The following is a 12,531-nucleotide window of genomic DNA, read 5'->3' as shown; positions in this document are numbered from 1 at the left end:
AAGCTATTTAGAGCTTTACATAGCATTGAGCTGCCTTTGCTCCATGGCTAAATGGTCAGTGTGCTGGCCTTTGGTCAAGGTGTCGCGGGTTCAATTTCCGGCTGGGTTGGGGATTTTAACCTTCATTGGTTAATTCCAGTGGCTTGGGGCTTGGGGCGGTGTGTCGTTTCCATAATTAGAATTCATCATAGATAGGGTCCCAGACGCATCTAATCGTAAGCAATAAACTTCATGATGATCCAAAAGACCTGTACCAGGCCTCTTTGGATGCCACACGCCAATATATTACATGTCTTTTGTGAAATAGCAAATATGCACACATTTCCCACTCTAGAGAACAGAACTGCTGGGGAAAGCCAGCCTAAAACTTCTGTAGTCTAGCAGGTACTCTGAACGGAATGACCTCTCTCTCCTTGATCGAGGACCAAGGAAGACTGAGCTCTCTCTGCTTACCCCAGTTCATAAGCGAGATGGTATGATTTCACTGTCCAGATTTGGTGCATGTTAATTTCAATACTTTACTAAATTCAATTAAGATATTCACTTGTATTTCTTTACAATATTTTTGTGAAAGCTCAGCTTACCCTGTCTACTCTCAGGCTTCACTACTAGTTATGACTTACTGAAACCTGGCGGTGATATTGCTTGTGGAAGTTACTCGAGCTTGCAATGTGTGTGGGCTGCAAGTATGAAAGTCAAGTCCTCAGTCGGAAGGCAGGTTGGATCCGCAATAGATCAGCTGTTATAGATAATCTAGATATCACTAAAGACGTGGACTTGGAAAATCAACAATGAGATAATTTCCCTTTGCTTTTCTTATGGTGGCAGGAGGTGGTGGTGTCTATCAGACTGCCAAGCCCATTGAAATGCGTACATATGAGCAATACCTTCACATAATTCATCATAGCCTGTGGCATGTGCAAGGCAGAGGAAGTAGGATTTCCCCTCCCCTTCTTGTTTTCATGGGGCCTCTTTGCAGTTCCTTATTTAAGCATCGATCTCTAAGATCTTGTGCTACTATGTGTTGTCCTTTATTCGCACCTAGTTATACCTGCTCTCTTCCCGAAGCTGCAGATTGTTCTTATTGGGTCTTCAAGGATTTTTCCCCCTTTCTTCAGCAGGAAAGCCCAGTGTAGAGATTCTAATATTTCACAGTGCCCCACATTCAAAGAGTATGTGTTCTGCTGATTCCTCTGCTTGATTGCATCTTCTACATATATTGTCCCTAGTTACCCTAATTCTTTGGCAGAGAATGCTGCGTGTACCCTGGATGAAAAGAAGAACCAGTTTTTCCATTCTCAACAAACTAAGCATTAAGAAAAGTCTAACTTTCCATGTGAGTGAGTGTTACCTCTAGTTCCTTGGACATATTCTCAGGAGAGAAGGAGAGAACGTGGAAAAGACCATTTTGCAAGGCAAAGTTGAAGGCAGTAGACCACGAGGAAGAACAGCAAGTAGATGATTAGATCAGGGGAAAAAAAGGATCACTGGCCTACCTATGGTACCGTATATAAGCACATTCTGTAGACTATAATTGTATTTTTTTAACATTGTAATTGTAATTGTGGATGGAGGCATATTTGTGTATGTGGGGCTATGCCCTTTCTTCACTCACCATCCCTGAATTATATCTACAATTTTTGGAAAATAAATAAATAATAATAATAATGATGATAATAATGATAACATTCCACTGATGGACTATTATTAGATGAGTTTTGCATTGCCTCTTCTGTTGTCAGTCATCTCTGCTGCCACTATTCAATCAACGATGGTGTAACAGCTGATAGAATATGAATGTGATTGTTTTTGTTTTTCAGAAACTTCTCAATGCTGAATCGCTGACAAAGGTCGAGTTACTCGTGAGATGCCTGACTGTAATTTGTCGTAACTTTGACAACATTCCATTCATTGCTTCCTGTGATTATGTTAGTCAAACTGTTGGAATTGCTGCAACAGTTATACATCAGGTGAGTTGAATAACAACAATAGATATGTAAGAAACTAAGTGAAGAGGGGGTTTCTCCTCTGGCATGGAGGAGGAATTTGCCTCAAAGTCAGATAGCCTAGTTCTTTCCGCCGCCAGTGTAGTGAATCGAGATTTTCCGATTCATCGGGTAGTCCTAGGAAACGGATTAGTAAAGGGGCATAGTTTTTGTCCTGGGACTCTCCACTATTCGATCCCCTTCCGCCCCACCGAAAAAAGACGAAGAGTGTTCACGGATCACGGCTGTCTGCGGCTTGATCATTCCAGCTCTGGGACTTCGGATTGTTAGATTGGAAGCGCAGTACTGTTTGTTAAAAGTGAGAAAATGCATGGTTTTTCATTTGATCAAGTATTTCATATGAAAGCATTGCTTTTAATCTGCCATTCCTACTGACGTCATTGTAATGACCTATGTTCACTTCAGTTGGGAAAACTACTAAGACAGTTTTTCTGAGGATGTAAAAAGGCAGGTGGAGATGGAGTGTTTGCCATTATAATGATAACGCCCATCTTGATTTTGACTGTTGGTAGGCAAGCGGGCCTACCGTTACATTGAAAATTCCCTAACCTGGTCATCATATGAGAAGAGATGTTCAGTGACTTCCCCATCGCATTTCTAGGGTAACGTTAAGAGCTATGCAATTTAATACAATCTTGCTCACAACGTGTACACTACCTAAGGGTACATGAGCTAGTCTGTGATATAGGGATCAGGGGGGATTCCCACAGCCAAGAACGTCAAGACTCAGCTGTCTCATTTGGAAGGATTGCTTCATTTATATTACTCGCTCACTCACTCCGTAGGCTTCTGAGGGACGTGAAGTTCCCGTGTCAATCTCACAATCCTCTTCCATCCTTTTCGATCTTGTGCCTGCTCTTCCCAGTTATCAATTTGGAGGGTCCGGCCTACCTTGTTGGCTCCATTTCTATTAAAGCTCAAAATGAGGCTAGTCTGCACTGGTATTCTCAGTCTTAATCTGTGATTACTTAAACCTGGGCTCTGCAAGATCCAGATTTGAGAAAGAACAACTCCTTTGAAATGTAGTGCTGGAGAAGAATACACTAGCACCAGGTTATTGGCAGTGTGTGAGCAAAGTTTTCTCCAGTTATTTGGTCACATCATGTGAAGTAATGAAGGGAGCCTTAAAAAGTACAGAATATTAGGAAAGGTGCCAGGGAATACAAGGAATGGAAAGCAGTATCAGAGATGATTACAAGTTGAGGATCAAGGCCACTGTTGTAAACAAGATAAGGTTTACAAGAACACAACTTATTTATTTGCTTCGCACAGAATTCTACAGTATGTACAGGAATAAAACATAAAATTGTCTTGAAGCAAAGTAGATGATTAACCTTGAGAGAGTTTCTGTTTCTATACACTATGTACACTCTGAATGTATTTACACTCACTGCTATCTTGAAAAGATAGTTCTTGGGAAAGATATAGTTCGTGATAGTTGAAAACTATCATTTGCACTAGCATAGATTAGCTAAGAGAGTTCCTTCTAACTTGAAGTGTCTGAGTTCATAAGCTTGTACCAAATGAAAGCTATGTTCACAATTAGAGAATCTAATGTGTGTGTCGGAGCTTGAGTGAGCTTGGGGATGTATGGCATACAACATCGGGGCTCGACATGGATGAAGGAACTGGAAAGTGGAGCAGTGACCTGAGGTGAAACCTCATACTACCAGAATTCCGTCCACCTGGTCGAGACACGTTTTTAAGAGGAGTAGCCTCCATGTTCGACGTTCAGTGTATTCTGGAGCAGGACACTGGGGAGAATCCTGATGAGTGACAGACAGGGAGCTCCTTATATACTGCACACAACGTAACAGACACGCGCACTGAAGACTGCGCGTTGAGTCTCGAATGATCCACGCTTGCGTGCGTGCGGCTGGCTGGCGCTGAGCGATGAGAGCGGAGGACATACAACAGCCACCAAGAGGTTTTGAAATAAAATTACATCCCACACCCAAGAACTGTGGTCAGAAGAGAGGAAGGAACGTGGAAGAGCCCCTACACATTGGACAGACTGCATGAAATGCACACAAAGATTTTCCTCCTACAAGCAACTTGTGTGGCAAAAGACTGCAAAGGACGGCGGCAGACACAAAGAAATACCCTCAGAGATCATGATCCTCAGGACTGAGGAAATGATAGAAAGATCTTACTGGCCTAACTGGTTAAAACAGTTAATTTCTTCATCTTTTTCTTTCCTTTTGACCCCTATGGACAATGTTAATTCAAATTCAGCTTCATCTCTTTCTGGGCTTTAATCCTCGTCCAGTGTTCCTTCATCCTTTCACTCTGCAATCTCCTCCTCTCTTCTGACCACGGTGCTTGGGTACGGGATTTAACTTAGTGGTTTGGAAAAATTCCTTTAAAATAACTTTCCTGCTCTTTGTGATTTTTAAGGGTATCATATCCAAAACAAAATATAGAGTACCTAAAATTCTTTACTTGTGTACTTTTGGGTGGTGGAACAACAAAAACCCTTAAGCCTGAAGGAGATGGCACATATAGGAGCATGAGGATTAAAGGACAGCACTTAGCAATAGCAAATAATAGTGAAATTTCTATAGTGACAGTAAGAGTAGGGAACATGTAAATGACACTGTTAAATGAGGGAATATGTATCAATTATATACTTGATCCTCGAATTGTAAGCATCCCTGATGCTGATTTCTGTTCCTTGATTTCCCATTTCTTCCAGGTCCTTCTTCATCTCCCGATACCAACTCACCATAGGTTTCCTGATCTCAAAAAATCTTATCCGATTGGTCATTCTTCCCAGGTTCATTCATTCTGCGGATATGTCCGACGAACATGGCTCTCCTCTTCCAGTTGGTATTGGAGATCTTTTCCATCTTGAGATAAAATTCATTGTTTTATTTATTTCTGTATGATCCATCCTCTGTTCTTTGGGGTCCCAGTATCTTCCTCAGAATCTTTCTTTCCACTAGTTCCAACTTCTTGATCAATTGTGTTTTTATCATGTTCAAACATTCAGCTGCATATGAAGCCTCCGGGCAGATCACTGTCTGGTAGTGTCTGAGTTTTGCATTGATAGAGTTCTTCTTATTGTAAGTGTTCATAGTTAGTTTATATGCAAAGGTCATCTTGTTGATTCTCGATAACATTGCCTCTCTTTCTGACAGTTTTTTTCTATCCACTCTCCCAGATATTTTAATTTCTCCACTTTCTGAATCCTTTCTCTCTCAACTGACATCCATCTGGGTGCTGTTTCGATGTTGATCATATATTGTGTCTTCTTGAAGGAGATCCGTAGGCCTGACTTACTTGCTTCTTCGTGGAGTTGGACAATTTGGTTCCATGCCTCCTCTATTGACTCTGATAGAACAATGTCATCTGCAAAGCCTAAACAGTTTACTCCGATTCCTTTGTTCTTCCATCCTATTCATCGTCGTTGTCATCATCATCGTTGACCATCTCCAGTTGCCTCAGTGTGGTGTACACGAGCTCCCCCCATCTTAGTCTGTCCATGAACCAGTGTTCTCTCGTAATCTTCTCCCAATCATGTCCTCTCTCCTTGACATCTTTCTTCACCAGATTGGTCCATTTTCCTCCAGGTCTGCCGATTGGTCTTTTTCCTTTTACTACTTTCATCCCATTTATATATCACCCATTCCTTGCATTTATGTTAAAAGTTTTTGATATCAAGATACTGAATTAATAAGACTCAACAAAATGCTGGACTTTCTCCCTATCCCGTGGGGCATAAACTTGTGCTTACATTGCATGTACTTTCAAAGTTACTGACCTACCAATTGATTTTAGCATGTTCATTCCAGTTTCTTTTTCATCTGTTTCAGATGATAGAAGGGAAAGCTACCTATAGAGAAGCTGGAGAATCATTCATCATCAGTTTTTGTCATTTATTAGAGTGCCTGTACGACCCTTATTTTACATGGAGGCATTTTCTGAATGGCAATGCTGCTGATTTTGAGAAACTTCCTTTGCAACCTGCACTCCTGCACGTTGAGGTTGTGCCATTCATTTATGGTAAGTTCTTGCATTACTTTATACAAGGGCTGTAGATAAAGTAGTCCAAACACTCGCAGGAGATCGAGCATGCGCAAATAGGATATGGGAGCGGTCAGGTGGTGCTGTTGTTGATGTGTAGTGTGCATATGATGGGCATCCAGTTTGGAGTGTTGTTGTTGCTGTGTGGCGTTGAAGTGAAGAGTGTAGATTTCACCGTTCTTAAGGATGTTTACAAAAGGCAATCGGCATTTGTGGATTAAAATTGAGGTTGCCCATGGCAAAAATGCATCAGAATGTTGTCGAGGGTTAGGTGAAGCCTGTGGCAAGAATGCTTTATCCTATAGGATGGTTGCACAGTAATTCAAAGCTTTTCATGCGGGATGAAATGAGACTATTGATTTGCACTGCACAGGTCGGCCGTCCATTCCTCAAGATCAGATTGACATCATGAGTGGTCTCTTTTCCATAGATTATCGATGGACTGTGTGGAATTATTCATAGAGGTTGGTCTGTTATCAAATGGTGTAGCACATACTGATGAATTGTGTTGACATGAGGAGAAGGAAAATTGTGTCCCGTTGGGTTCGACATGAGCTAACCAACGTGCAGAAATGGCAACGGTATGCTCTGGCTGGCATGCAACTGGACAGATACCACATCTCTACTGCGTGCAGTAGGGCGCTCTGTCACTGTTCTCAACAGAGAACACCTTGCCGGCGGTCCCCAACGGCTTCCTGATATTTGGCTAAATGTAATAGACTTTGCAGGTGATTACGTTGAAGGAATGTAATGCAGTTGTACTTGTTACTTCATTAAATATTGCGCTCCATCAATGCTGCCACTACTTTTTTTTTTTTTTTCTTCTTCTTCTTCTTCTTCTTGCGTTCCGGCCTTCTAAGGACCACGTTACAATTTCAATTGTTCCTCCTTAGTTGTTCTTTCCTTTTCTTCCAGTATTCTTTCATTGTTTCACTGTGTTTCTTTTTCCTGTCTTCAGTCCACCTTGTGCCTGTTTTCTTTTCCTTCCTCCCTTGGAATCCTTCCATTTGTAAGACTTTCTTCCTAAAAATCTTTCTTTCCAATAATTCTTCTTCTCGTATGTTGTTCCTTTCCAGGTCTTTCTTGACTTCTTGAATCCAGGTGGTAGTTGATTTCTTTTCCCAAAGGTACTTGAAGATTCGTTTAGTTAGTCTATTGTCATCCATTCTGTAAATGTGTCCAAGAAATAGCAATCTCCTTTTTCTTATTGTTTCTGATATGTTTTCTACCAACTCTGTTCCAAGGCCACTTATTATCTAACGGAAGGCAGCCAAGAAAACATAAGAATAACTATATCCAAATTCCTTTTTGCCACGTACAATTTGCCTGTACAGATTGCCCTAAGATGTACTTCAGGGGCATGACAGATGGCAGAAGCAGCTTAGAAAAAGGAGAATAACACTTGTTTAAAGCAAAAATAAGTAGAGAACAAAGTTCCATAATGTGGCCGATAGATGCCAGCACACTTGGAGTTTTGATAATTTCAAAACTGAACGTCAGTACTGCTCTGGTACAAAGTTGAAAACGTACATGTACTACATGTACGTCTGTACTGTTCAATGGGTAAATCTGGGTCTCCCTCTTGCCCTCCCTCCTTTTATCTGGCTCTCAGTCATCCACTTTGGCATCCTCCCCTCTTCTATTCTCTTAACATGTCCAAACCATCCAGGTTTATCTCCCCCCATTCTGCCAAAAAGCTTTTGTATTCTAATCTCCTTCCTGACTTTCTCATTTCTTTCTCTGCCCTTTCTTGCATTTCCTATCATACTTCTTAAAAATTCTATATCGATGGCCTGGATTTTATTCTCCTGCCTTCTTGCCAGTGTCTAGGTCTCTGGTGTTAGTATTGGGCAGTAGTACAGGGTGACCCAGAAGTCAGTTAACATTTGACATTGTCCTATTCAATGTATATATATATATCCATCTTTAGATGGAGTAATTCTAATCAGACATGTTTCTACTCATTTTTGATCCATCTTCAGTGAAAATGTTAAAAACTACATGATTAATGTTAAAAGGACATTATTAAACACAATGAGAAAGAATGCATAAAAACATGTGCAACATGATGAAGTTAATACAGTATGTAGTAGCAGTGTTGAGAACCTCTTAATCTTTAATAAGTAAGTCTAAAGTTTTCTTTCATCCAAGAGATAGTTGGTTCAAACCCCACTGTCGGCAGCCCTGAAGATGGTTTTCCGTGGTTTCCCATTTTCACCAGGCAAATGCTGGGGCTGTACCTTAATCAAGGTCACGACCACTTCCTTCACACTCCTAGGCCTTTCCTATCCCATCGTCGCCATAAGGCCTATCTGTGTCGTAAAGCCAATTGTAAAATTTTAAAAAAATGTGTAAAGTTTTCTTTTTATTTATCTTTCATCTATTAGCTCATGCTTCTCACATATACTCATTTTTTTCCATTACAGATTTTGATTTTATTGATGGTTTCCACTACAGAGTCACACATGCAACACTTGGCATTGTTTCCTCTCAAAATATCTTCTTGTACGTCTGTTGCCCTGTAGACTTTTCGAGCATGTGTCTCAATGAAGATAGACTGTTTCTCAAGTTTTTTTTTTTATTTTTGTGATTTTGTCCTCATTTTTTTAGTGTAACATACTGTACTTTTAGACTTTTGGGTCATCCTGTACATATGATACATGACCTCTTTACACTTCCTTCACATCAGGTTTCTCACACTCAGGTAGAATGTATTTCCCTGTTGAATCCTTTTACTGATCTTTATGTCCTATGTCAGTTCTCTTCCCAAGTACTTGAAACTGTCCACAATTTCAAGGTTTTGTCCCTTTATTTTTATAATTCCTTTCTCCTCTAGTCAATAATTTTGTCTAACTCTTTTCCATGCTTATTTTGATTCCATAATTGAAGAATGAAAATGGAAAAGGGTGAAAGTGCCATAATTGTGAATTGGCTTTTCTTTTTGCTTGGAATTGGCTGAAAGGACCATATGGCATACGATGATGAAGGCTCCCATCCTACTATCGTATACCATGTCATTCATTTCATCTCATTAACTGATGATGATGATGATGCTTGTTGTTTAAAGGGGCCTAACATCGAGTTCATTGGCCCCTAATGGTACGAAATGAAATAACAAAAAATTCAGATTCATCCACTGACCAAAATAAAATAAAAAGTCATGAAGAATGAATGGATGGACATGAACCCTACAAAAAAAAAAAAAAAAAAAAAAAAAAGCAAAAAAAAAACAAACAAACAAACAAACAAACAAAAACAGTGGATCAGACTCAAAAAGAAGGTAGTTAATTAGAGTATTACTGACCAAGGGACCATTTATAAAGCACAATGATGCTTGATGTCTGAAGGGGTGCTAAATTCACGTCTTAGGCCCCACAGAATGGTACATGTCGCGAGTAAAGTAGAACCATGGTATTTGTCTTTTTGGGGTACTGATCAAAAGTAGCGAAGACTCACGGTGGTCCACACAAGATGGTACTACTCACAAGCATTGCAATTCGTACAGGGAACGCAGACCTATGGTGTTTCTCACACAATGGCACCACTCATAGCCAATGCAAACCGGTAAGGTTCCTCACCTAGGTGTACTAGTCACGGGCGCTGGTATTCCCGTGGTGTTCCTCACATTGTGGGTACCAGTGACAGGCAACGCTGACCCACGGTGCCACTCATATAGCGGTACAAATCACAGGCTACGCCCAGACCCGCGGTGTTGCCCACATGGGTACAACGCACAGGTACTGGAATCCACCAGGCCAGGCTTTTTACTGCAATTAATCACAAACATATTTCGTACCAATTTAGTGATACTACTTGCAAGTACATGCAACCCATGGTGTTCCCCGCATGATGGTACGAATCAAGAGTTCATGGTTCTAATTCAATCATCCCTTGGTTGCCCCTTGTAGTCGCTTCTTACGACAGGCAGAGGATACCGCGGGTGTATTCTACATGTGCGTCCCCCACCCGCAGGAGGTAGTGTGTTTGGTCCGCGAGATTTATTTTATTTCCCTCAAGTCCGCCAGCAAGCCGGTTACGACCCCCCTACCCGCCACCTGGGACGCGCCACGTGGGAGTATCACCTCTCCCCCTGCTACGCCTGCTCTCACTTCATACCCGACGCTGTAGAGAAACGGATCAAGGGTTGGATTCACAGTCCTGTATCCTGATATGGGGTCAGGGTTGAGGTGAAATGAAATTATATGGCATGCTTTTTTACAGCCAGCACTTGAACTAATGAAGATGAAATGAATGATCGTGAATGAAATTTTTTGAGGAGGTGGAAGGAATTGATTGTAACCTACGAATGGGAACTGTCCCACTACTGGCCTAGAAGTGAAAATGAGGAACCACAGATATCCATTCCCAGGACTGCCGAGATGGATGGAGAACTACACCGATTTGGATACCTTCCAGAAGAGGAAGGCCACACAGCACCTGTCACTGAACATTTGCAAAGATCTTTCCCTTTACAAAGGTGAAAAATGAGAGTATCCTCCTAATTCAATACAATAAATATTCCGTCATTAGACGGAGTAAACAAAATTCAAACATGTTTCGGCTCGTTTGAGCCATCTTCAGTGAAAAATGAGGGGAATTTGAAATAATTTACTTAATATAAGTTGAAAAAATGCTAAAAAAAACATGATGAAGGAGCAAATGAAAAAACAAACAAAAGAGAGCCTAGACAGAAACAAAATTAGCACAAATATACAATATTTACATCAATATGCGGAGCAAAAAACAACTCACTGCGACAAAATGCAGATGGAAATGAACAATAGTAGCACATGGTAAGGTTGTTTGTAAATTATGTGGACTATTGTGGACCTCATAGTTTACAAACAACCTCACCATGTGCTACTATTGTTCATTTCCATCTGCATCATTTGTTTTTTCATTCCTTTGTTTTCTTAGGTTAAGACAGTTTTTAGTTTCAATTATTATTTTAAATTAACACCTTTTCACTTAATTTTGTTGCAGTGAGTTGTTTTTTGCTCCGCATATTGATGTAAATATTGTATATTTGTGCTAATTTTGTTTCCATCTGGGCTCTCTTTTGTTTGTTTTTTCATTTGCTCCTTCATTATGTTTTTAACCTTTTTTTTCAACTTATATTATGTAAATTATTTCAAACTCTCCTCATTTTTCACTGAAAATGGCTCAAACGAGCCGAAACATGTTTGAATTTTGTTTACTCCGTCTAATGATGGAATATTTATTGTATTGAATTAGGAGGATACTCTCATTTTTCACCTTTGTAAAGTGAAAACCATCAATACGGAATGATTCTAATATCTTGTAATAATAAAAGATCTTTCCCAGTTGGTTGTCCACTGGGATGAGCCAGAAAACCTGGCGGCAGATAGGATTTTCTGGGGAGATGACATTGCCCAATATGTTATTTAGTACAAGAGGAACTAACTCTTAAGAAATGGCTAAATGTTTTGCCAAAAATATTTTGTATGGCATCATTGTACAACATAGTTTTGAACTTCTTCTACTTCCCAAGCCATGTGGGTGTAGCAGAAAATGAGTTCGATGTTAGGGTTGCAAAGGAGGCAGTCACATTGCTCCCCGTTGCCTTACAAGGTTCCAACCAGTGACATTCGTTCTCAGCTGAGACATTTGGTGATATCCCATTGGGAGTTGGAGTGGCAGGTCTTTCAAATAAGCTGAGAACGATTAAAGGAACTACAAAGGTATGGAAGACTTCCCTTTGGGTCTCTCTGAGAGAAGGCCATGGTATAGAGATGCACCCCCCCCCCCCCCCCCTCACCAATGTGTACTCGTGGCAGTCGTCATCAGACCGTAGTACACATCCTTACGGAGAGCTTGGAACGTGGCCAATCTGCACTGCACCATCTCCCTCATTCTAAGAGAAGTTTCTGTTCGTAATTTTCATTTCGTTTTACTGTAAACTATGTATTTGTAGACATGATGTGGGGTTTCAGGCTTATGTCATGTCAAGAAAACAAGGTGATAATCCTTATGTTTCACAGAGAACTTTGCTGCATGGCTTCAGAAGAAGTCTCGACTGTTCACGAGGAAGACTTCTATAGTAATGAAGGTTTGAATTGGACTTTAGTAATAGAAGTGTAGATGGTATGTTCATTAGTCACCAGATGGCTCATCGTATGCAGTACAGTGCTAGCATTCAAAGCGGAAGTTGACGGCACCATCAGAATCGGCCTGAGAGGAGGGGTATAACTGGCGTACACACATATGAAAGTATGACTCTGATACAAGCCCGGAATGAAACAACTGGTGATGAGGAACATACGAATTTGGAAAACACCGAAACAAAATAACAATTGAAAGGACTGGGAAGAGAACTACCTACGTAAATCATTAATGGCTGGCAACCACATATTAATTAACTGTTAACCAGTGTCCCTGTTGAAATTGCTAGGATATCTATGTATTTCCACAGCATCCCTTATAATCCTGGACCTGTAGTGTCTAGTGTGGGTAAGAGCTCGAACATCTTGGAACACGA

The 12,531-nt window shown here is 40.6% G+C and overlaps 1 protein-coding gene across 1 annotated transcript in view; it reads left to right on the top strand.

Annotated features, from left to right (window-relative positions):
- LOC136885056 (neurobeachin-like protein 1) overlaps positions 1 to 12,531 on the top strand; it is a 398,107-nt gene that overhangs the window by 3,320 nt on the left and 382,256 nt on the right. Inside the window, exons 3-4 of the mRNA XM_067157452.2 lie at positions 1,821 to 1,970; positions 5,822 to 6,011. Of these exons, the coding sequence (XP_067013553.2) occupies positions 1,821 to 1,970; positions 5,822 to 6,011 (340 nt within the window). The remainder of the gene's footprint in view (positions 1 to 1,820; positions 1,971 to 5,821; positions 6,012 to 12,531) is intronic.

Source organism: Anabrus simplex, chromosome 13 (genome assembly GCF_040414725.1).
Source record: "Anabrus simplex isolate iqAnaSimp1 chromosome 13, ASM4041472v1, whole genome shotgun sequence".
NCBI lineage: Eukaryota > Metazoa > Arthropoda > Insecta > Orthoptera > Tettigoniidae > Anabrus > Anabrus simplex.
This window is presented reverse-complemented; position numbering and strand designations above follow the sequence as displayed.